This window comes from Mustela lutreola, chromosome 1, assembly GCF_030435805.1.
Source record: "Mustela lutreola isolate mMusLut2 chromosome 1, mMusLut2.pri, whole genome shotgun sequence".
NCBI classification, from domain to species: domain Eukaryota; kingdom Metazoa; phylum Chordata; class Mammalia; order Carnivora; family Mustelidae; genus Mustela; species Mustela lutreola.
This window is the reverse complement of record NC_081290.1, coordinates 238,389,185-238,412,705: the sequence shown is the minus strand read 5'-3', so window position 1 is coordinate 238,412,705 and position 23,521 is coordinate 238,389,185. Positions and strand designations below refer to the sequence as shown.

The window sequence follows — 23,521 nt, the reverse complement described above, 5'->3', positions numbered from 1 at the left end:
TGACCCCTGGCTAGGGCAATACTTCCCCATTTAAAACAAATCACCTGAGTTGAGAGTGTTCTTGTAAAAATGCAGATTCTGACCCTGAAGGTTGAGAATGGGACCTGAAACTGCATTGCTAACAAGCTCCCCGGTGATGCTTATATCTGAAGATCTTGTATTTGTATAGTCAAAGATTAGGAAACCATGTTTAGAAGTTTCTTAAAGTACAGGGTATTGAAGTTTGCCTGGAAGTTCGAATCCTTCGGAGCTCTCCTCCCTCCCTCCCAGAGGTGCCTGAAAGGGCAGAAGGTTCCTGGTGGATGCAGGGTGGGTGGGTGTCTACATGCTCAGACCCCATGTTATGCTAACCTGGCAACATCAGCCACCATGTCCCCTGGACCTGAAGCAGGAAATTTAGTGGGGAAGGGTTTATTTGCTCATTTACCAGTGTTTGCACATTCTTGGTCATTTATAAACATTGGTTCTTAGGGACTGAAATCATATCCTCAAGTCAGGTCTGAAAGGAGCCAGACCTCTAGAATTTAGGAGGGTACAGTTTAATGGCGGGGGTGGGTGGGGGTGGGAGAGGCGGCATGTGCAAACATCCAGGAAAGTGAAAACTGCAGAGTTTATAGTAGCTGCAGGGTCCCCATTCCGAGCTGCTATGCCAGGAAAAATGTATTAAAAAAAATCTAAGGTGCAGGTTTCCTCTAGGGCAGGGCCTGGCAGCTGATGGCCAGGAAATGCCTCCTGGAATGGAAGGAGTCATCCTAATAGAGCCCCAGCAAAAGTCACTGGAACGAAGGGGTTTGGAGAGGTCTTCTCTGCCTTGACAATGAAGACCAGGTCGCTGCTCCCAGCAGCAGCCCTCAGCCCTCCCATTTCCTCTCCCCCAGCACAAACAATAGTGACCTCTCAGGCCTGCCCTTTCTCCAGTGGGTTCCGAGGAAAATGGGAAAGAACTCTCCCAACTGAGCCAGGTACGCTGCCCAGCAGCTTCATTAAGCTCCCCTAAGAGGGGAGCTTAGGTCATCTTTCTAACTGAAACAAACAAAGCTATTTTTTCTTACATAAAGCCTGCACCTTCTTCCTTGGGCTTTAGACTTTCTAGCATTTATCCCTGACTGCCACCTAGCGGTTTCATCCAGTACTGCACAGGAACAAAGAACCGGACTAGCACCCCAGCCCTGCTCAGGTGAAGTCTCGAGGAGTCCCTGGGGAGCAAAGCACAAGTGGGGGGAAAAAAGAAGAAGAGGAAGAAAAGTGGAGGATGGTGCCCATACCTAGGACTTTCAGCTCTCACTCAAGGGAAAGGCAAGAAATTCACACTGAATTGGCTCACGTAAGCTCTATTTTTTCTCCCCTTACAATGTAAGCACCAAATTTCCCCTTCTCTCAAAATCCATAGGAAGGGATATGTGTGTGGCTTAATCCATTAATCGTCTGCATCTGGTTCAAGTCATGATCCCAGGGTCTGGGATCGAGTCCCCCACTGGTTCCCTGCTCAGCAGGAGTCTTACTCTCCCTCTGACTGCCACTAACTTTTCAAAATGAGTACGTCCAACATGCATATACCCTGATCCATCTTTTGTTCAAGGCCCCAAGTGGGGAACAAAGATACAGAGAGAAATCACACATGGCAGAAGAGAAACAAGCTCACAGTTCATAACTCATAGAACAGCTTTTTCTCCCTACCTTTTCTTGAAACTCCTCTGACTGTTCAATATGGTAAACAGATTTGCTTCTTTGGCCAGAATGAAAGATTGCAAACTGAATCTGGGAGGACTGGCAGGGGCCTCTGTTTGAGGAGCTGGGAGCTGAGGAACCAGCCATCTGTGACAAGGTACTGGAGCAATGAGGGGGTGGCCCTCCTGGGCCTGGGCCACTTTCTTTCGTGATGGACTAGTGAAGAAGGGAACCGCAGGCTCCTGAAGCTACAGCAGGTGGTCAGAGGTGAGTACACAGGCTACAGAGGATGTCGCTCCCCACCCCATTTCAGCGGTCCTGAGAGGTCAGCCTCCGCCAAGCTCAGACCACGGGGCAGCTGTGCCCAGAGAGGCTCCCTAACCTGTTTCTACTCTGGAAACCCAAAGGCCTTGGCTGGGGGAAGGCAATGGCTGGTGCTGACCACGAAGACAGGACCAGAATGCCCGGCCAGATCTTGTCAAAGCAGTGGTCATTTCCAGTAGGGAGATGGGGTCCCCGAGGAGGGAAGAGGCCCATCCAAAGTTACATGCAAGCAGCAGGCCACAGGTCTCTTAACTCATCCCTACCTCCCATTCTGCCTCAGCGTGCTTCGGTGCTGCCTAAGCACCCTATCCAGGACACCTGCACTCTTGTGGAGGAAAGTCAGGGCTCCTGCTCAGAGGCCAAGCCACTCCGGAAACCCGGCTTGCAGAGAGGGGCCTGGCATATGGTCCTGCTGTGGGTTTCCTGCCCACCTCTTCCCCTCACCCCAGAGCCTGGGTTACCCTGACTTGCCCTCACTCTGCTGCTGCTGGGTTTGCCAGCCTTTCCTTGGACTTCATCTTGAGACCCTGAAGCCTTAGGTCTTTATGCAGGATTCCCCTGACCCACACCAAAGCCACTGAACAGCCATCTAGACCTAGCATTTTGTAGGAGGAGAGGAGGCATCTATACTGAAAGGTTACAGAAGCCCCTGAGTTGCTCCATCTGGAAACACTGCTGGCTCTGATCGCTCTTGCATATCACCCAGCAACCCAGATATTACCAGCCTGCTGCTACCTGGCTGTACCCAGCCCTACTGAGCCCACTGGAAGCTGGAACACTAGTCTGTCTCTGAGCTCTACTCCCAGCCCAGCCCTGGTTCTCCAACCAGCCTCCATCCAGCCAAGCAAGCAGGCGTGGAGGAACATGACACCCCTTCCGCGCTCTGGAAAAGCCCCACTCAAGGTCCAGCCGGATTCTGGGATGTGGCCAGAATGGACCAGCATCTCCCTGCTTGTGCTGTATGTCTGGGTCATGGATGAGCATCCCTAGCCTCTCTGGCCTTCAGGACCATCTGGTGGGACTGAGGGGCTCTTGACCAGAAATGGCTATGCTCTCCTTGAGGGCATTGTCTGCACTCCGCCACAGGCTGTGGAGGTGGCAGCAGGGACGTGAGCTCAGCTCAGTGCCCACCACAGCAGAGAGGCCTCGGCCCCGCAGCCAGGGCCTCAGCCTCACCCTGGGCCTCAGCCTCACTCTCTCTAGTACTGACCCTGAGCGGGGTCCGGTCTACCCAAAGTGCAGGATGACTCTTTCCTCTCCTGAGCTCACACAGGAGAGCCTTATAGAAGCTTCTCTGCCGGTCAGGCCGCATGGCTCACCCTGGACCCTGGGACGCTTTCCCTACAGAAGAACCTTATCAGAAGCTCCCAACCACTCTATCAATTCCCTGTGACAAGCCAGACAGATACCACTTCCATGACAAGGGAATCTGGGCACTTGGTTCCTTTCCTCATTGAAGCCCAGAGGGGGTCCCCAGCCTAGAGAACCCCCCCACACACACCCTTCTGGAACTGGAGCTCACTTTTCCTCATCCTACTGCCTGCCAAAGAAGGGAAGACCCTATTTTAGGCCCCAAATTTCTGGAGATTTACTCACAACCCAGCACCACTGAATCCTGGGCAGTCTGCTGCACTGGGTCTTTAGGAGTCTGGCCTGTTGCTAACTATCCCCAGGCAGAGTCTTCGCTGGTGCCCCTTGTCATCTGTCCAGCCTGCCAGCCCCTGGCAGAAGGAAAGACAGCCCCACTGTAGGGAGACAAGCTGTCTGGGATGCACTAGGACCGGGAGCTCCTCCTCCACCTGAGACAAAGGCAGGGCCCAGACTCATCTGTTGTTTGTTCCTATGAAAACACCAACCATTCCCCCAGAGCCACCTCTGCCTCCACAGCACCCATTCTCCTCATGTACCCTGGATGCTGACATCAGTGTCTGAGGGCCCATAGCACGAAGACAGCATCTTCTACCCCACGCACCCCAGGGCAGCTAATCCACAGCTGTGTGTAAATGCAGGGTCTTTAATTTCTACTTCTTTTGCACCTAACAGCTGTTTGTAGGCCTGGAGGACTTGACTTGAAAATCAGGAGGCAGCCAATTAGATCCTCTCCTTCAAGAATATAAGTCACACACACACACACACACACACACACACGGAATAAACACTGGAGAGAAAACATAAAAAGAATTTGTCAACAAGAAGACAAATCAAGTCTAAAGGCCATGTGGCAGTTGCTCTGGGCTGTGTTCCCAGGAGCCATTCATGCCCCCTCCCTCCTGTCATGACTCCTTTTGGACAAAGTGCCAATACCTGTTTCTCAGCCTCCCTTGCAGCTACGGTTTGCACAAGTGAACAAATCTGGACCTGAGGTACATACTAGAAGTCGGCTGCAGGGCTTCAGAGAAAAAGAGTTCCCTTTCTAATTGGAAAAAAAAACACAGGACAAGACATGCCCTACTTCTGGACATGCTGCCTAGGGCTGCAGTCACCATCTTGCAGTTGTTAAGCGATACCCCTGAGGAAATACCAACCCCCAAGGATGATATGGCAGAATGATGGGAAGAGCGATCCCATGATGACCTTGAGGTCATCCCAGAGCCACTGATCTGACCCTGGGACCGCCTACCTCCTCGGTATCTTGTTAGTGACAAATAAACCTTTTTACAGGCTATGCCTCTTCCCTGGAGAAAAAACACCAACTGACAGAAAGATCACGAGGCAGAGCTGGACCACACCAGGCCAACAGAGGACAAGCAGTAACTGGGTGGTGGGGGGTGGGGGTGGATATGGCAAAGCCAACTGACCAAAGAGGAGTAGAGCACAAACATTCAAGGGATGCACAGATATGAACCCTGCCCGCCTGATCCTTCCAGCTGCCTTATTAGTTTCTATTCTAAGACATGCATTTAAAAAAAAATAATTTAAGTGAGTCTCTGAGGTAAAAAGCAGTGTGTCTCAAACTTTAATGACAATATGAATCACTGCGAGATGGTTCAGTGGGTAAAGGGACAGGGGGGTGGCAGCTCCCATATTGTGCCCTTTTCTAAAGACACCAAGCAGCAAGCAAACTACCAGCGGCTGGCAAAGTTGCTGGTCCACAGACCACAATTTCAAGTCTTCTAGAAGGACCAATCTAAAACCAATTAAAAAGTACTGGTGGATCTGTTCACTACTTTGGATTCCATTTCCATATAGGTCTGACCTACTATGGAATGTGTATGCCCCCAGATTATAAACTAGGGCTGCAAGATCCAATATACAGATAGGCTGTCTCTGTCCAGATTCAAAACTTCACATCCTGTCCTGGTATCCTGGAATGTTTATATGAACTTTTGACCCACCCTAAAAGTACACCATTCATAGGTTGCTGATGGCCATAATTACTCTAAAAGACACTGAATGCAATAACATTCAGGAAACTTTCTCCAAAGGCAGGCATTTCCCCCAACCACCATACAGAACCTCAAAAGAGATCTACAAATCTTAATATAATTAGTTTTCTGTAACACATTTTGAAAAACTAACAACAAGGATGACAGCCTTTGGATCAAAAATATTTAAGAATCTTTTTAGTAAGTTAAAGAAATTAGGTTCCTATTTCACACCACACACTAAGAAATGTTGCAGGTGAATTCAAGTTAACCCTAAGATATAAATCAAACCATAATCTTACTGGAGAAGATAAAGGTGAATATCATTTGATCTGAGGTTTAAAAAAAAAAAAAAAAAGGCACTTCTAGGGATAAAAGGAAAACAAGAAACTCACACAGGAAAGACAGTTAATTACGATCCTTTTAAAGCACCAGAAACAGCATTTTGAAAACAAAGTGAAGAAAATGCCACGAACAATGCAAAGGGCTTTAAAAAGGTCAGTATATACGAAAAGCACTAAAATTCTAACAGGAAGGGGAGAGAAGAGCATAGAATATGAACAGGGTGTGGTAGGGACACCCAAGGTGATTTCTTGAGTGTGTGGGAAGGAAGTATTAGTGTTATTTTTTTAACCTGGCCCTTAAAAAAAATCTCTATGTGGGGCTATGTTTTATAATTTACATATATTAGGACAACACTGTATTTATAAATATGAATGAATGGAAATGAATTTTTTTTCCAGATGGGGTAGAGATCAAAACTTTGGAGACCATACAGAAGAATACTAATTAAAAAAAAAAAAATGTTTAGCTTCCCACTAGGCAAAGAAATGCAAAAGTGGTAAAAAGACATTTTCTCCTAAGAAATTAGTAAAACTGTTTTTTGGTTTTTTTTTTTTTTAAATCTTAGTGATTGTTGTTGATCAGGATGGACCTCAAACCCTGCCAATGAAAATATAAATGAGTAAAATCTTCCTGAAAAGTGGTTTGGAAAAAATGTGTCAAAGGCTTAAAGATATTAATATCCTTGGGTTACAGTTGCCAGACTTAGCAAACTGCATGGGACAAACTTACTAAGATTTATCCATCACTTACCTATAATTCTAGTTTAACGGGGTATCCTGTATTCTGTCTGTTAACTCTACTTTAATTCCACCTTTAGGACTCTATCTTACAGAAATATCTAGAGAAAAAGACAAATATTTCTGGACATTCTCTGCAGCAAAGCTATATAGTGGTTAAAGAGGAAGAAGAACCTAAATGTCAGTATTAGAGAAATGGTCGCATAAATTCAGGCATGTCCATATAAGTACGTCATCATCGTAAACTACACAGTGAAGGGTAAAACCACGAGCTGTTTCCAAACTCTGGGCAGACTGGGCTTTTGCTGGGGAACCCGTTTCAGTGACTCTCTTGGCTCTGTGATGGTAAATGTCCCCAGAAAGCTGAGGGGGGACATTTAAAACCAGATGCCAAACTTCTGCAGCTTGAGGCAAGGATTCATGGAACAGCAGAGGAGGCTGTGGAAGTTTCCAGTGGGCCCCCAGCACATGGTGACAGGCCAGCCCAAGGACAGAGAGAGTCAACAAGTGACGTTAGGAGAATTCTGGCTGATGGATATGGGGAGCAGTGAAATCCAATATCCAACAGTTTGGTCTGAAATTTTTGTTTTCTACACAGGAACATTCCAAATATAAGCTCACAGTCCCTTACCTGCCATTCTGAAACCCCCAAAGCTCTGAAGACCAAAAGGTTTTTTGTTTTGTATTTTTAAAAGATAATGTTGGTGCCAAACTTATTTGGCAGCCTAACTGGGCCTGATAGATTTATAGTCTTTGTCCCATGTCATGTGGATATTCACACATCTTACTGTAGAAAGGTCAACCCATTCCTGCTCAAGACAGAATATATCCTAGATATAGATGTATGCACTCACCTTTCTGAAGTTTATTATGTTCTGTTTCTAAAATGCATCTGGACCCAGGGTTACAGGTGGAGGAGCTAAGGACCAGCAATTCTCTTTATGTGTCATCAAGTTCCCTTTAAATACTACAGCCGGAGTCAGTCAGGCTAGCAGAAATGGAGGGAGGGATGGGTGTCCACAGTCCACACCCGGGGGACAGTGGGCCTTAGAAAGCTCAGTTGTCCACACAGGTGAGCAAAAGATGATCAGAGTGGACTGGAGAGAGGCCAGGCACAGCCTCGGGGAGCGGGAACTATGGGAACAGCCAGAATTCCTGAGGGAACTCCAGGGAGGCAGAGACCCCTCTGGCCTGGGACGGGAGAGAGAATGAAAGCCAACCACAGACTGGGAAAAGTGGGTGGAGGAGCAAATGCAGACTTCTGTCTGGTCATGGCACAAGTCTGAGAGACTACCAACGACGGTCTTCATCTGGGGGTGACATGAGGAGGTTTTCAAACCTAGATGGCAACAGGCCCACCAGAGACCCATCCTGAAGGCTTCCCCATCCTTCCCTAGGCAACATCCGGCTGTATTCCTTACCACTGCCTTCACAAAGGACTACAAACCTTGTGGCTTCCAACAAGGCAAGCATACAGTCTCATAGTTCTGGAAGTCAGAAGCCCCCAAGGGGTCTTGCTGGGCTCCAGCCAAGGTGCTGGTAGGCCTGCTTCCCTGGCTGGGGGCTCAGGGGAGGGCCACCTTCCTAGCCCCCAGACCCTGGGCTCCTGACTTGCTTCCATCCAGAAAGCCTGACTCCCATGGGTCCCACACCGAAGATTCGCCACCTCCTTCCTAAGGATGCCAGTGACGACACTGGGCCCCCCTGGGCAATCCATGCCCCTTGTTCGCCCTATTTAAACTCTGTTGAGGAGCAACCCTAATTCCATCAGCTACCTTCCCCTTGACGTGTACAGTAACATTCACAGGATCCGGCGATTAGCACACAGACATCTTTGAGAGGCCACCACTCTCCCTCCACAGGGGTGTAGATATGTTATAGAACACGAGACAGGCAGGCTGCGTACTGAAAATACTGAGTAACACATGAATGCAGTGAAGAACTCCTCAGCGTTCAGAGGGAGGCTCGGGTAGAAGACTGTATTGACCGAGGACTCCTGAACAGAGAGCCCGCTAGGACATCTGGCATGCAACTTGTCTCATTGCAAATGACTTGGCCTCTGGACAAGGACATCCCAACCTCCTTGGTTTCCAACATCAACCTCTACCTCCCAGTTCAGTGCCCATGCCTGCCTTCCCCCCTCGGTGTGTACCTTCCCGTCTGGAATCAGTCTGCAGGGCTCTGGCTTTGGAAGACTGCATTTTGGCTTCCATCCTCAAACTCAGCTCAGGCAATCCCATGCTCCCTCAAGCTTCCCAGGTTCCTCCCTCCTGCCCTGGAATGGTTGATCTTAGATACCTCCTCAGCGGGCAAGCTCCTCACTTTCCCCCACTCCCGAATATCGAGAGGCTCCTAGAGCTGACCAGCTGGTCTCCCTGGGGGAAGGAGACAGGTCACCAAAGCCATATATTTACAGCTCTGGTTACTCATCTGCCTCCGTCAGAGACTAGCAGATGTGCAGCCTTGACCTAGAGAGCAGGAGGGGGCTCAGGAACCCTGCATCCTGCTCCAGGGACAAAGCGTACCAGGGCAAAGAGGTCTGAAGGGCAGGGGCGGCAATGAAGGGCTGGGTGAGGAGAGCAACTGTTGTAAGAGACAAGGAGCAGGGGGGACAGCTGAGGATAGGGACCCCATCTGGGGATCATAATTTGGCAAGTTGTACTTATAATCCCACAGGAAAGAACTGTCCTGCTTGCTCTCCTCCAGCCCTGGATGTCCCCCATCCCAGAGAGCGTGACTGGTGCCCACAGGCAGGCTGACCGAGTGGCTTAAGCTGCTGGCCTGCGGGGGAGGCCAAAGACTGGCTGGCCAAAGCCAGATGGGAAGCAAGAAGCACCTGGAAGGTGCACAGATGAGGTAATAGTCCCCAGGCAGTGTGGCCATTCCGAACGCCCTGGCATTATGTGGTTAGTATGTTCCCCAGTGGTTTCCCGAACAGGCCACAGTCCCACTCACCAAGCTCTCTTTTATGTAGGCAGCTGTGGGACCCGGGATCTGGCTCAGGAGGGCTGCTCTCTCCTGGGGTTGCTCCAGCATCTCCAGGGCCAGTTTCAAGTCCTCAACGAGATGGAGCACTGGAAAGGGGTTTGTGTGGGAGACCGGAGAGGCTTGCGCAGGCTCACAGCCACCGTCATTGGTATCTGCTGCACCTGTCTGAGTGCCTGGAACAAGAAAGAGGTGGGAACCTGGTAAGAAGGGTGGATGCCATGGGCAAGGAACTGGCAAAAGGCAAAGAGAGAGGAGATAGGGGATAGAGATGGACAGGAAGCCCAGAAAACCACTTCCGCCTCAGTAGAACCATTCACACAGCAGACTCGGCAGAAATCATCTTTAATCCTGGACTGGGCCTGACAGGAAGAGATGGGACCAAGGGGACAACTTGCCCAGCCAGAGTGATGCATAGAAGCTAAGAGCCCCAGATAATTGGGTGAAAACAGCCAGCCCTCATCAGGAGCCAAAACATCCCTGCTAAAACAATGAGCAGCCTTTCTGCTGCCTTTAGATTCCTTACTTTAAGTTAAGGCTATAGGGCTGTCTGCACGGTCCCCTCCCTGGATGTGCATTCCTCTCCTCTTGTTCCACAGCAGTTCCTCACTCTGGACTGGCCCTGTACGGTGTCGCAGAGTGACGCAGTGCCACCTCTGGTGAGCACTGGTGAGCTTCTAGCAGACTGGAATTTTTCTAGATCTTCCCACTTGGGGGATCTCTACATCCCCTTATAGACTCCCACTTCACAGCTGTATGAGTGACCATGTAATCCATATCTCATCCCCGCATCATGGGCTGTGAAGCTCTGAGGCCAGGGTCCCTGGCCTAGTGGGCAAACTTCTTGGGGTCCCGGCTCCTGCCCCCAACCGCCCAAGATGCTGAAGGGGCATCTGGCTCTGCACGCTTGCTTGGAGGAACAGCTAAGAGAGGGAGACAGCTTGGACTGGGTCAGCTCTAATTTCAACTGTCCCAAACAAGACTTGTTTTTGCCTTTCTGAACCTCACCATTTAAGCAAACAAACAAAAAGTCTTCTTTACATAAACACAGTGGTTTATTTTTCAGACCAAAAACTGGGGTGACACAGTCTGACAAAGGATTTCTGTGATTCTTTCCGCAATAAAACACACTTCAGAAAATACGGGGTCGGTGGTGGAATTTCTAGGGTACTTGGATTGTTTATAAGGCCAGCGGGAATCAGGGCCCTGCTGGAAAATGTGGGAAATAGGGCCACCACAGGCCCAGTTACACGGCAGGCCTGACGTCTACATCTAGGTCCCTCCACCCTTCTAAGAGCCAGCTTCCTAGTTGCCACGGCAGTCCTCGCAAGGAAAAATCCACACAGAAGGAAACAATTACGATCTGATTGCTGGTTTGCTTTCTGAAAGCACAGGATAGAGGGAACTGTGGGTCACAATCCACAAACAAGTCCATGGCTCTGGGGAGCTGGGAAACTGCCCATTACCCACACTCTGGTGTGTGCTCAGCAGTTTCTGGGCCCTGCAAATCCAATGGAGAGTTGACTGGGAAGAGCCACAGCCGGCTTCAGGGAAGAAAATGGACCGAAATAGAGTAAGAGCCCCCCATCCCTGCCACCACCCCAGTCTCCAAGGAAATGATGAGTGATCCCTGACCATCCCAGACATGCTCCAACATGCACAGCTTCATTCATGGAGGATCAGTCAGGCCAGTCAGACCAGGGGTAGGTAGGAAGACTGAGATTTTCATTAACCTTATTGCTACGCTGTGGTGTTGGACAAGTCTCTTCCTTTCCCTGGAGCCCTCCCTTGCCCTAAAGCCTTGGGATGCTTCCCCACTGTTCAAGGGGTGTGTGTGAGTGTGTACACATGTGTATCTGTGCCTTTTTTTTTTCTGTGCCTATTTCTGTATGTGATATATGTACACATAAAGTACATAATCCCCCCTTCTTTTGTTTTGCAATTTACATCAACACACAGGCTCACAAAAGGGTCCAGAATGGTGAAACTCCTAGGGCCCAGCATTAGCAAAGGCAAAAATTACCCAGAAGATTCAATTCCATACTCCACACATTCCCTTTGGATGATTAGTTCCTATGGAAAAATTACAACCACAGAGGGAACCAAATCAAAATGGAACTGCCAGATACAACAAAGAAGAAGATATATGCCCTCATACCTGTGAGGATAATGGAGCAAGATAAAAGAGACGATAATATAACACATAACACAAAATATAAAAGAGACAAGGTGTTACGCCCCAAATTACTTCTAGGAAAAGAGCAATTCACCTTATACTCAAACCCTAATAAAGTTTCTCTCTGGGGGCACTCTGTCACTTTATTGAACGACAAGGCACTCTTTGGGGAAAGACGGATTAGCACAAAAGGTTTCAATTTTATATGCATATTGAGTTTTACAAACTACAGATGCCTGGGCCCCACATCCGAGGTTCTAATTGGTCTGAGGTGTGACCTGGAAGAATAAAAAGCTCCCAGATGACTTGTGTGCAACCCAAGCTGAAACCACTGCACCAGCAAATCACCACAATCGATACTGAATTTTGATGTTTAGGGAGGTTACCGGGAATTTTTATTTTAAGGATAAAAACACTAAAGCTTAATATAGATTTAGTAATTATTAGAGGAAATAAGACCCCATAAAATGGAAGCATAGAATTTTACTGGAAGCCTTTTAATTATCACTTTCAAAGGCAAGTAAGTAGGTATGCGGTAATAACTAGGGTTATTTATAGATGCTTTGCTTCTCCTCTATTTGAGCTCATAGTGGGATTAAGCATTTGCCCCTTGAAGTTATTTAAGGCCACATGACTTCCTTTGGCCAATAAATATCAAAGTCTTTAAGAACCAGTATATGATTCCCCATATCTCTTCTCTCTGCTCTGGCCTCTGGTAATGGTGGAGACTGAATCAGCCCACGTCTAAGAGAGAGGATGACAGGGACCAGAGCTCCCAGCAGATCTAGGGGGAACTCAGAAGATGAACAAGAAATAAACTATGCTGTTTCAAGCTAGTGATCTTCCAGGCTGTTATGCTGCAGTAACACACAGTCCTGTCTTCCCTTATACAAAGTATGTATGTCATAGGGTCACATATGTGAAAGATAAACTTTTCAAAAATGACTTTTTAGTGGGTTCAGACTTAAGTGACCATCAACTTAATACAGACGCTATAGGTATAAGATGTTGACCACAAATCAAAGACATGCAAAATATAAAGAGAAGGAATCCAAGGATATTAGTAAACAAAGTGAGCAAATTGTTGAGAAAAGAGCAAGAAAATAAAGGAACAGAGAAGAACTACAAAAACAACCACAAAACAAGTAACAAAATGGCAATAAGTTCATACCTAACAATAATTATTTTGCAAATGGACTACATAGGGTGGCAGGATGGATAAAAAACAAGACCCATCTATATGCTGCCTACAGGAGATGCATTTCAGACCTACAGACAAATGCAGATTGAAAGTGAAGGGATACAAAGCATTTCTCATGCAAATAGAAGTGAAAAGAAAGCCTTGGTAGCAATACTCACATCAAATCGGAGAAAACAGACTTTAAAACAAAGACTATAACAAGAAAAAAAGGACATCACATACTCATAAGGGAACAATCCAAGAAGAAGATATAACAGTTGTAAATATTTATGCACTCAACATGGGAGCACCCAAATACATAAAGCAGCTAATAACAAACATAAAGGGAGTAACTGAGAGTAATATAATAATAGTAGGGAATTTTAACACCCTACTTACATGAATGGATAAATCTTCCAAGCAGAAAACTAACAAGGAACAGTGGCTTTGAATGACATCTTGGACCAGATGGAGCTAAAACTGATATATTCAGAACAGTTCATCTGAAAACAGTAGGGTACACAATCTTTTCAAGTGCATATGGAACATCTTCCAGAATAGATCACATAACAAGTCTCAACAAATTTAAAAGCACTGAAGTAATACCATGCTTCTTTTCCAACCACAATACTAGGAAACTAGAAATCAGCCACAAGAAAAAGTCTGAGAAGAACACAAATACATGAAGTTAAATAAAATGCTACTGAACAATGAATGGGTCAAGGAGGAAATTTAAGAAGACGTGGAGACAAATGAAAATGGAAATATAATAGTCCAAAATCTTTGGGATAAAGCAAACGCTGTTCAAAGAGGAAAGTTTGTAGCACTACAGGCCTACCTCAAGAAGCAAGAAAAATCTCAAATAAACAACCTACTCTTATACCTAAAGGAGTCAGAAAAAGAACAAACAAAAGCCAAATCCAGTTGAAGACTGGAAATAGTAAGATTAGAGCAGAAATAAACAACACAGAAACTAAAAAAAAAAAAACCACCACCAACAACAACCCAATAGAACAGATCAATGAAACCAGGAACTGGTTCTTAGAAAACATCGATAATATTAATAAACCTTTAGCCAGACTCATCAAAGAGGGAAATAGAGAGAGAAAGGACTCAAATAAACAAAATCAGAAATGAAAAAGGAGAGATAAACAACCAACACAATAGAAAGACAAAGGGGACAAGAGCATATCATGAAAAATTATATGCCAACAAACTGGAAAGCCTAGAAGAAATGGATAAATTCCTAGGAGCATATAACCTCTAAAAACTGAAACAGGAATAAACAGAAAATTTGAACAGACTGATTACCAGCAATGAAATTGAATCAGTATTAAAAAAAGAATCCTGGGACGCCTGGGTGGCTCAGTTGGTTAAGCGGCTGCCTTAGGCTCAGGCCATGATCTCAGCATCCTGGGATCGAGTCCCACATCGGGCTCCTTGCTAAGCAGGGAGTCTGCTTCTTCCTCTGCCTTGCCTGCCACTCTGTCTGCCTGTGCTCACTCGCTCTGACAAATACATAAATAAAATCTTAAAAAAAAAAAATCCCAAGAACAACAACAACAACAAAACTCCCAACAAACAAAAGTCCAGGACCAGATGATCTCACAGGTAAATTCTACCAAACACCTATAAAGATGAGTTAATACCTAGTCTTCTCAAACTATTAAAAAAAAAAAAAAAAAAAAAAAGAAGAAGAGGAAGGAAAGCTTCTAAATTCATTCTATGAGGTCAGCATTAATCCTGATACCAAAACCAGATTAAGACACTACAAAAAAGGGGAACTACAGGCCAGTATCTCTGAAGAACATAGATGCAAAAATCCTCAAAAAATATTAGGAAACAAAATCCAACAATATTTAAAAAAAATAATCATTCACCACAATCAAGTGGAATTTATTCCTAGGATCCAAGGGTGGTTCAATTTTCACAAATTAACATGATATATGACATCAGTAAGAGAAAGGACAAAAACTATATGATCATCTCAATAATGCAGAAAAAGCATTTCACTAAGTACAACACCCATTCATGATTTAAAAAAAAAAAAACCAAAACCCTCAACAAAGTAGGTTTAGAGGGAATATACTTCAACATAATAAAGGCCATACATGAAAAACCCACAGCTAACATCATACCCAATGGTGAAAAACTAAGACCTTTTCCCCTACGGTCAGGAACAAGACAAGATGTCTACTATCACCACTTTTATTTAACATAGTATTGGAAGTCCTAGCCACAGCAATCAGACAGTTAAAAGAAATCAAAGGAAGTAAAATGAATCCAAATTGTTAAGGAGGAAGTAAAATGGTCCTATTTGCAGATGACATGAAACTATATATAGAAAGCCCTAAAATCTCCATCAAAAACTACCAGAACTAATAAGTGAATTCAGTAACACTGCAGGATACAAAATCAATATACAGAAATCTGTTGCACTTTTATACACTCATAATGAAGCAGCAGAAGAGAAATTAAGAAAACAATCCTATTTACAATTGCACCATAAATAATAAAATTCCTAGGAACAAACTTATCCAAGGAGGTGAAAGACCTGTACTCTGAAAACCATAGCACACTGATGAAAAAAACTGAAGACAACACAAAGAAATGGAAAGACATTCCATGCTCATGGATTAAAAGAATAAATATTGTTAAAATGTCCATTACCCAAAGCAATCTACAGATTTAGTATAATCCTTATAGAAATACCAAGAGCATTTTACACAAAACTGGGATAATCTTAAAATTTGTATGGAACCACAGAAGACCTCAAATAGCCAAAGTGATCTTGAAAAAGAACAAAACTGGAAGTATCATATTCCCAGATTTTGAGTTATACTACAAAGCTGTAGTAATCAAAACAGGATGGTACTGAAACTAAAATAGACAGATAGACCAATAGGACAGAATAGAGAGCCCAGAAATTAACCTGTGATTATATGGCCAATTAGTCTTTGACAAAGGAGTCAAGAATAAACAATGGGAAAAAGACCATCTTTTCAACAAATGGTGCTAGGAAAACTGGACAGCTACATGTAAAAGAATGAAACTGGACCACTTTCTTACATCATATACAAAAATAAACTTAAAATGGGTTAAAGATCTAAATATGAAAGCCTGAAATCATAAAAATCCTAGAGAACACAGGCAGTAACCTCTTTGATTGGCCATAGCAACAGTTTTCTAGATATGTCTTCTGAGGCACAGAAAACAAAAGCAAAAATAAACTATTGGGACTACATCAAAATAAAAAGCTTCAACAGAATTAAAAGACAGCCTACTGAATCGAAGAAGATATTTGCAAATGACATACCTGATAAAGGGTTAGTATCCACATATATAAAGAACTTACATAACACCAAAAATCCCAAATAATCCAATTAAAAAATGGGCAGAAGACATGAACAGACATTTTTCCAAAGACATCCAGATGGTCAATAGACACCTGAAAAGATGTTCAACAGCACTCATCATCAGAGAAATATAAATCAAAACCACAATGAGATGACACATCACACTGGTCAGAATGGCTAAAATGAAAAACACAAAACCCAACAGTGTTGGCAAGGATGTGGAAAGAAAAGAACCTTCGTGCACTATTGGTGGGAATGCAAATGGGTGCAGCTACTGGGGAAACAGTATGGAGGGTCTTTAAAAAAATTAAAAATAGAAATTCCACATGACCCAGTAATTCCACTACTGGACATCTACCCTAAGACTGAAAATACTAATTCAAAAAGACACATGCACTGTTATGTTTTTTGCAGAATTATTTGAAATAGCCAAATTATGGAAGGAGCCCAAGTATCCAACAATAGATGAATGGATAAAGAAAACCTGATATAAAATGGAATATTACTCAGCCATAAAAAAGAATGAAATCCTGTCATTTGCAACAACATAGATATTTCTAAAGAGTATAATGCTATGTGAAATAAGTCATTCAGAGAAAGACTAATATGATATGATTTCACTCATATGTGGAATTTAAGAAAGAAGAGACAAACCAAAAAAATACTTTTTTTTTGTTGAAGATTTTATTTATTTACTTGATTGAGAGAGAGAGAGAGAGAGAGAGTACAAGCAAGGGGAGCAGCTGGCAGAGAGAGAAGCAAGCTCCCAGCTGAGCAGGGAGCCAGATGTGGGACTTGATCCCAGGACCCTGGAATCATCACCTAAGCTGAAGGCAGATGCTTAACTGACTGGGCCACACAGGCACCCCCCAAAAATAGACTCTTAACCATAGAGAAGAAACAAGTTGTTACCAGATGAATGGGATGGGTAAAACAGGTGATGGGGATTAAGAGTACTTATCATCATGAGTGCCAGGTAATGTATGGAAGTGTTGAATCACTATAATGTACACTTGAAATTAACATAACATTGTATATGAACTATACTGGAATTAAAATTGTACTCAATGATATTTAATCATTTAGATGGGGGCTCTTGGGCATGAAATGAAATATCTGATGACAGTATCATATGTGAATTTTAGAAGTGCTGTATTTAAAACAACTTAAAAATAATGTTTTCTAAGACTTTGCCACTTAAAATCTGGTACACATCAGCAGCACTAGCATTACCTGGGAGCTCAGCAGAAATACAGACTCTTAAGTCCTATATTGGCCCTACAAACATGGATCTACATTTTATTAACATCTGCAAATGCTCTGCAACTGCTCTGGAATGCTAAAATTATTCAAAAGGTAGCGTTCATCATGATAGAAATAGCATGTTAGAGAGAAACATAATGCTTGAGTAAAATTGTTAAAAATGTGCCACCAAGACAAGAAATTCATAAATATATTATTTTATGTAAGTACTTATAAATACACATGAGTCTAAGCCAATCAATCAATATTAAGAGTACGTATTTGTCTATTTGGGAATGCTTGTCTATTGAGGCATATACAGTAAGTTTTACACGGTTAAAGGGGAAAAGGAAGAAATAGAAACCTTAATGAAAGAATAAGAAAGCATGAGGAAGAAAGACAAAAACTTGAAAAAGAACCAAGTGGAAACCAAAACAAAAAATGCAACACTGTAGTTTCAAGTGAAGTGGACAGATTAAAGAACAGACAAGAGAATTATGGGAGTGGGGGTGTGAGAGAATGTGGAGAATGAAGCAGAGGCAACAAAGACAAAACCGCTATGGACTTCTCACAGTTGAAAACTTGCGTCCTCTAATTTTGAAGACACAGACTGCGTCCCCAAAAGGATACATGTCAAAACACACCCACCCTAGAAACCACACGGTAAAACTCAAGAACACCAAAGATAAAGAGGACACTTAAAAGCAACTAGAGCGGGGTGCCTGGGTGGCTCAGTGGGTTAAGCCTCTGCCTTGAGGCCCAGGTCATGATCTCAGGGTCCTCGGATCAAGCCCCTCACTGGGCTCTGCTCAGCAGGGAGCCTGTTTCCCCTTCTCTCTCTGCCTGCCTCTCCACCTACTTGTGATCTCTATCTGTCAAATAAATAAATAAAATCTTTAAAAAAAAAAAAAGGCAACTAGAGGGACGCCCGGCTGGCTCAGCCGTTTGGGTCACTGCCTTTGGCTCAGGTCATGATCCCAGCTCCTGGAATCGGGTCCTGCATCAGGTTCCTTGCTGAGCAGGAAGCCTGCTTCCCTCTCTGCCTCTGCCTGCCACTCTGCCTGCTTGGGCGCTCTCTTTCTCTCTCTCTCTCTCTCTGACAAATAAATAAATAAACACAATCAAAACAAACAAACAAAAAGGCACAACTAGAGATAAAAGGCAGATAGTCTATAGTTACCTTGTCAACTGACTTCTTATGGGCAATAAATTCCAACAACCACAAAGCATTATTTACAACCTGTAACCTGCACGAGATAAACTGGAACTCAAGATTAAGTGACGGTGACTCATGCAATTTATTCCTGATGGACTTTTTAAGGATTTCCTTCATGAAAAAGGAAACTGCACCAAGCAAGGTACGGCATAAAAAGAACCGATTATGTCGGAGCAGTTGTTAACATATTTTGTTAAGTAAAATAAACACTGTTAATTAAAAATCACAAGAATTTGGAGGATATGAATCAAGATGATGCTGGAATACTACACAAAAATAAAGTGGACGACAGGGCAGTGGTAGAAATCAAAACCTTCTAAGAGTAAGGTATATTAATGAGGAAGAACTCCTCTTCTTTAAAGATACTTATCTTTAGCCTTCATGGTCAGGAGACATGTTAAAAATACAAGTATGAGGAGTGCCTGGGTGGCTCAGTGAGTTAAAGCCTCTGCCTTTGGCTCAGGTCATGATCTCAGGGTCCTGGGATCAAGCCCCGCATTGGGCTCTCTGAGGAGCCTGCTTCCCTCTTCCCCCTCTGCCTCCCTCTCTGCCTACTTGTGATCTCCCTCTCTGTCAAATAAATAAATAAAATATTTTAAAATAATAATAATAATTATTATTATTATAAATGCATTAAACTCGCCTATTTAAACTAACAAATTTGAATAGAAATACATCCAATTCTTTGATGTTATTAAGAGACACACACACACAAATTATGACACTGAACGACTGAAATATAAAGTATTCAAAGAGATATAGCAAAGGACTCCATATATTGGAGCATTGGGTCAAACTACTGAAAACAGTCTCACACACACATGCACACACACAAAATCAATGGATGAAATTATAAAAACCAAGAAAAAAATCATCTGAATGGTCCTGTAAAGAATAATTTAAATTGTCATCTGTTGAACCATTTGAATCACAATTTAACTTTTTTTCCAAAGAAAGTATCATGCCCAATGTTTTTATCAGTTAGCCCTGTCAAATCTTCAAGAAGTGACTAATCCTACTCTGTGTTGCAGAAGTGAAGGAAGGGACTGCTCCCAGTATTCTCAGTAAGGAGAAGCCACGTGCAAAGCCTGTAGATCGGACAGCACAACTCAGCAGCCCTGAGTGCCACACAGGGAAATCCAGGCCTTTTCACAGATGCACCTGGACACATAAATTCTGAAAACCGAATCTATGGCAATTAAAAAAAAAAGAAAAGAAAAAAAGATAGCACATTGTGACCATCAAACCTGGGAAATGGCAGATCAAGCAGACCTAAATAGCAAATAATAAATACGGCGGTGATCGACCAGGACAACAAAGGACTGAGACCTCTGCCCCGCAAAACTAGACAAGGTGCACTGTGTTCAAGCACATGTGAAGCACTTTTGTCCAAACTGGCCACAGATGTGCTAGAAGGACTAAAATAAAAAAAGACAAGAAATAACAGGTGTTGGTGAGGATGTGGAGAAAAAGGAACCCTCATACACCATTGGTGGGAATATAAATTGTAGTCACTATGGAAAACAGTATGGAGTTTCCTCCAAAAATTGGAAATAGAGATACCATATGATCCAATAATTCCAGTATTGAGTATTTATCCAAAGAAACGAAGTCTCTAATTCAAAAAGACATACACACCCCTGTGTTTATTGTAAGATTATTTACAATAGTCAAAATACGGAAGCAACCCACGGGTCCACGGAGAGATGAATGGATAAGGAAAATGTGATATATTAATATCACATGCAGCCATAAAAATGATGAGATCACGCCATTTGTGACAACATGGATGGACCTAGAGGGTATTCTGCTAAGTGAAATAAATCAGACTGAGAAAGATAAATACCATATGATTTCACTCATATGTGGAATCTAAACATACACACAAATGAATAAACAAAGAGCAGAATCAGACCTGTAAATACAGAGAGCAAACTGATGGTTGCTGGGGGGAGGAAGGTGATGGTGAGCAAAATGGGTAAAGAGGAGGGGGAGATACAGGCTTCTCTGTTGCATAACAGGCAAGTCACCAGCAAAATTAAAGGCACAGCACAAGGAATTTAGTCAATGATGCTGTAACAGAGATGTATGGGGACAGATGGTAGCTATACCCATGGAGAACAAAGCGTTAGGTACAAACTTTTGAATCACTATGTTATACAGGTGAAACTAATGTAACATTGCATATCAGCTATTCAAATACATTCAATAATATATTCAAATTAAAAAAAAAAAAGCTGACCATAGACTAGGCCACAGAGGAAGTCTCAATGACTTCAATACTCAATGACTCAATGACTCAATGACTATTCCCGTCTCCCTATTTCTGTGGAAAGGAAGGGTGGACGCCACTGTAGCCACATTTGTGGCCTTGCCCCTGCCTCCCCTCACTCAACCTCTCCTCAAAGGAGGAACACATCTTCTGACAGGAATACTGACAGGGGGCCTCTCCTCTCCCCAGAGTTGCTCATCCCTGGATACAAGCCCTGTCCTCTGGCGAAGCTTTCTCAGGCCAGCTCTTCTCCACAAGGTGGAGGTCTGTCATTGGGGATTTAATTCCATTTCCTGTGTAAGTGTGTGTGTAGAATGTCTGGTATTCAAGATCCTCAGGGTGGTCTTCAGGTCAAACTAACTTTCTTAATGCGTAAAACTAAGATAAAGCCACTACTTCTCTTTCCATCTGACCACTATGTCTAGTCCTTAATTGGTTTAAAACCAAGGAAGGGACTAATGGGATGTTACTTAACGATTACCATGGTAGATGAAATGATGACACCCTTACTCCCTGAAAAACGACCATGTCCTTAACCATGAAATCTATGAATGTGTTACCTCGCACTGCAAATGGGACTTAATAGACACAACTAAGGTGAAGAATTTTGAGACGAGGCAGTTATCCTGTATTGCTACTCACATGCGCTCTTAAGTGAGAAGAGGGAGCCAGAAGACTGACTGGGTCAGAGGAACATGACCTGAAGACTCCACCTGCCACTGAGGGTTCTGAAGATGGAGGAAGGGGACAGTGAGCCAAGAAGGTGACAGCATTATGGCAGAAATAGGGCAGGCAGGAGCAAACTAGTTGTACAGAGAAAACCCTCCAAGAACACCCCCAAATTTAAAAATCCATGCACACACACTCTTTTATGCAACTGAACTGACGGAAATCTTCAGAGCTCAGAACCTGGGGCCTAAGAGAACATTTGAGCTAGTGTTTGCCCTGTGCACCACTCCTTGATGGCCTATCACCTGGGCCACAGGCCACTCAAGGGGGACAGGGAACAAAGCTAAGGCCTGAACACAGGGAGAGGTCGGAGGGGAGAGCTCTGCAGAGCCAGGCTACAAAAGGGCACTACCTTCAGTCAACTAGAGAAGCCCACCCCACAGGAGGACACTGGGTCTTGACTCTGAAGTAAGAGCACATGCAACGAATTTGATGTTTTAAAACAATAAAAAAGGGGAGGAAGTCAGGGAAGTGTGAGACAAGTAGACATCAGACAGTAAGTAGATAAACAGTCAAATGAATTGTCAAAATATATATATACAGACTAAACCGACCAGTTAAAAGACAGATATTGTTAACTCGGTTAAAAATTGAAAATGCAGGCGCCTGGGTGGCTCAGTGGGTTAAAGCCTCTGCCTTCGGCTCAGGTCATGATCCCAGGAGCCTGGGATCAAGTCCCGAATCAGGCTCTCTGCTCAGCAGGGAGCCTGCTTCCTCCTCTCTCTCTCTCTGCCTGCCTCTCTGCCTACTTGTGATCTCTGTCTGTCAAATAAATAAATAAAATCTTAAAAAAAAATTGAAAATGCATCTCTATCCCTCTGGCAAAAACTACACCAAAGACAAAGGTACACTGAAAGTCTGCGATTGAAAAGGATGTTAGAAGGATAATACCAAGAAGACAGTAACCAAAAGGAAGTTGGGATGGACTGATTAACATGAGACTGAACAGTCTTTAAAAGACAAAAAGCACTGGGGCACCTGGGTGGCTCAGTTGGTTAAGTGTCTGCCTTCTGCTCAGGTCCTAATGAGATGGAGTTCTGCATTGGGCTCCCTGCTCAGTGGGGGAGCCTGCTTCTCCCTCTGCCTCTGCCTCTCCCTGCCCACTTGTGTTCTATCATGCTTTCTCTCTCTCTTAAATAAAAAGATAAAATTGTTAAAAAAAAAAAAGACAAAAAGCATTGCTAGAGATGCAGGGTGTAATTATATGATGATGAAAGCCTTCACCAGGAAGTATTAATTTTAAATGTGTATTTATATAATACAAAACAAAGCTTCAAAATATAAGGCAAAATATTCAGAATTATAAGGAGACAAAATCCACCATTTAGTAGAATATGGATTTCTAAGAAACTGATAAGCTCAAGCAGACAAAAAACAAAACAAACAACAACAACAACAAAACCCATTGATGGTAGCAAAGATTTAAACAAAGTGCATGTACCGAACAAACAGAGGACATTGCACCTGATGACTGGGAGAAGGCACACACCTTTCACACATGCGTGGGAGAGTAAGGACCACCGACACTGTTATAGTCAAGGCCAAAAGGCAAGGATCAATAAATTCCAAAGGATATGTATTAGAGACCACTTAACCACAACACAATGAAGTTAGCAGCCAGGTGAAAATATCTATTACTGATTGGCTTTTTAATTTGGTTTTTAAAAGAGTACGGATACATTTAAGTAAGTAAAGAAAAAATGATAAGAGCATTCAAATAAGTTAAATACAAATATAGTAAGTACAGCTACAGAATGCAAATTTATCTATAGATACAGTAATGGTTAATTTTATGTGTCAACTTGGCTAGGCCACACACCCAGATATTGGATCAAACGTTATTCTAGATTTTTTTTTTAATATTTTATTTATTTATTCAACAGAGAGAGAGATCACAAGTAGGCAGAGAGGCAGGCAGAGAGGAGG

General features: G+C 43.6%; 1 protein-coding gene across 7 annotated transcripts in view; it reads right to left on the bottom strand.

Annotated features, from left to right (window-relative positions):
* PPFIBP2 (PPFIA binding protein 2) overlaps window positions 1-23,521 on the bottom strand; it is a 145,734-nt gene that overhangs the window by 83,416 nt on the left and 38,797 nt on the right. For 5 of the 7 annotated variants that reach the window (XM_059135023.1, XM_059134988.1, XM_059135005.1 and 2 more), the window contains exon 3: window positions 9,395-9,600. The exons of the other annotated variants lie outside the window; for them this stretch is intronic. In XM_059135023.1, coding sequence (XP_058991006.1) covers window positions 9,395-9,600 — 206 coding nt within the window. The remainder of the gene's footprint in view (window positions 1-9,394; window positions 9,601-23,521) is intronic. 7 annotated transcript variants of the gene reach the window in all.